The following is a 2,524-nucleotide window of genomic DNA, read 5'->3' on the forward strand; positions in this document are numbered from 1 at the left end:
AAAAAAAAAAAAAAAAAAAAAAAAAAAAAAAAAGAGTTCAATCTTAACGGACTTCTCTGTGAAGAGACCCTGAAGGGTTTGAGCAGAGAAAAGACCAGTTGAAAGCTATGTTTAGGCCAGGTGCAGTGACTTATACCTGTCATCCCAGCAATTCAGGAGGCCAGGGCAGGAGGAGCCCAGGAGTTCAAGACCAGCCTGAGCAAATAGCAAGATCCCATGTCTACAGATTTTTTTTTAATTAGCTGAGTATGATGGTGCATGCCTGTGATACCAGCTACTCAGGAGGCTGAGGCAGGAGGATCACTTGAGCCCAGGAGGTCAAGGCTAAAGTCAGTCATGATCAAGCCACTGCATTCCAGCATGGCTGGCAGAGAGAGACCCTCTTTCAGAAAGAAAGAGAGAAAGAGAGAGAGAGAAAGAAAGACAAGAAGAAAGAAGGAAAGAAAGAAAGAAAGGAAAAGAAAAGCTGTTTAATCTGATAGAGGATAGAGTGTGGGACGACACGGGGCAAGAGCTATGGGAGTATAATAGGGAGACTGAGAACATCCTCATGGGAGATGATTAGGGATTCAATATGGGGAAGAACTCACAGATTCAGGAGCCACTTAAGGAAAATTTGAGAAAATTTGATATCTTTCTGGGTGCAAGATTAAAGATTTCCAGCCTGGGTGACCTAGTAGATGTTATTTTTTCCACTGATGGAGACAACAAAGTCAAAGGGAGGTGAATTTGAGGAATATCGTGAGATCAGCGTGAGGCTTGTTGAATTTGAGCTAAAACCAAGACATTCAAGTGAACATAGGATCTGGAGGCATCAATTTTGGAGGCAACTTCTGGCAGAGTGAAGAGCTGATTCCCTGAAAGGGGATGGGCATTGTTAGGAAAGCCACAGGGAGAAAAAAAGACCAAAAAAAAAAAAAAAAAAAGACTAGAAAAAAAAGACCAAGGACTGAATCTAGCAAGAGTGCTAGACCATTCACTAGCACTCTTCCACACTCTGCCATAATCCCAATTCACCAGACACTCCAACACCACTATCTATTCCTATCTATTCCTGCTGCTGAGGGAACTTATAACTATTGAGTTACTCTGAGCCAGTCTTTTTTTTTTTTTGAGACAGAGTTTTACTCTTATTGCCCAGGTTGGAGTGCAATGGCATGATCTCAGCTCACCACAACTTCCACCTCCCGGGTTCAAGTAATTCTCCTGCCTCAGCCTCCCTAGTAGCTGGGATTATAGGCATGTGCCACCACACCCAGTTAATTTTGTATTTTTAGCAGAGACGGGGTTTCTCCATGTTGGTCAGGCTGGTCTCGAACTCCCGACCTCAGGTAATCCACCCGCCTCGGCCTCTCAACGTGCTGGGATTTCAGGCGTGAACCACCGCGCCCGGCCTCTGAGCCAGTCTTGACACCAAGTCAGCATGTTCTCCCATTCAATCCTGAGAACAGACCTGTGAGGTAGATCTTCCAGACCCATCTCACACAAGGCAAAACTGAGACGCTGAGAGATGAATCAGTTCATAGCATGTGAAGTGGTCTCCCTGACTTCCGTTTAGTAGGGCACCTACTATGTTCCAAGATTGGGGAAAATAATGATATTGAGCCCTACCCTGCAGAGGCCACAATCTGGACAGAGATAAGGTAGGCACGTAAACAAGGATAAAGTAAGGTGAAGCCCAGCAGCTCTCCAGGAGAAGTAGAGATAAGGTCTTCTACAGTCCAAAGGGCTGAAGGCATCACAGGAAGCTTCCTGAAGGAGGTAGGCACTGATGCAAGTCAGGTCTGGAGGATCTGGGCAGACGCACTATAACAATGACTCTTGTCCCACAGGTGCTGTGTCCGGGAATTGCAGCCGTTCGGGCAGGGGGCAAGGGCTGCTGTGGCGCTGGGTGCTGTGGAAATCGCTGCAGGGTAAGATCCAAATTAAGAAGGAATTCAGGGCTGGGGGTGGTGTCTCATGCCTGTAATCCCAACACTTTAGCAGGCTGAGGTGGGAGTATGTCTTGAGCCAGGAATTCTAGACCAGCCTAGGCAACAAGGCAAGACCCCTATCTCTACTAACAATACAAAAATTAGCCGGGTGTGGTGGTGAGAACCTGCAATCTTGGCTACTCAGGAGGCTGAGGTGGGAGGGCCACTTGAGCCCAGGAGGTCAAGGCTGTAGTAAGCAGTGATTTAAAAAAAAAAGAAGAAGAAGAAGAAGAGAAAAGATACAGAAATTAGCCACGCGTGGTGGCAGGCACCTGTAATCCCAGCTACTCGGGAGGCTGAGGCAGGAAAATCGCTTGAACCCAGGAGGCAGAGGTTGCGGTGGGCCAATATCATACCATTGTACTCCAGCCTGGGCAACAACAGTGAAACTCTGTTTCAAAAAAAAAAGAAAGAAAGAGAGAGAGAGAGAGAGAGAGAGAGAAAGAAAGAAAGAAAGAAAGAAGGAAGGAAGGAAGGAAGGAAGGAAGGAAGGAAGGAAGGAAGGAAAGAAAGAAAGAAAGAAAGAAAGAAAGAAAGAAAGAAAGAAAGAA

General features: G+C 46.2%; 1 protein-coding gene across 1 annotated transcript in view; it reads left to right on the forward strand.

The window, feature by feature from the left end:
- The window catches only part of TM4SF5 (transmembrane 4 L six family member 5), a 16,853-nt gene that overhangs the window by 12,280 nt on the left and 2,049 nt on the right, over nt 1–2,524 (forward strand). Inside the window, exon 2 of the mRNA XM_023184666.2 lies at nt 1,833–1,913. Within this exon, the coding sequence (XP_023040434.1) occupies nt 1,833–1,913 (81 nt within the window). The remainder of the gene's footprint in view (nt 1–1,832; nt 1,914–2,524) is intronic.

This window comes from Piliocolobus tephrosceles, chromosome 16 (genome assembly GCF_002776525.5).
Source record: "Piliocolobus tephrosceles isolate RC106 chromosome 16, ASM277652v3, whole genome shotgun sequence".
Classification (NCBI taxonomy): Eukaryota; Metazoa; Chordata; class Mammalia; order Primates; family Cercopithecidae; genus Piliocolobus; species Piliocolobus tephrosceles.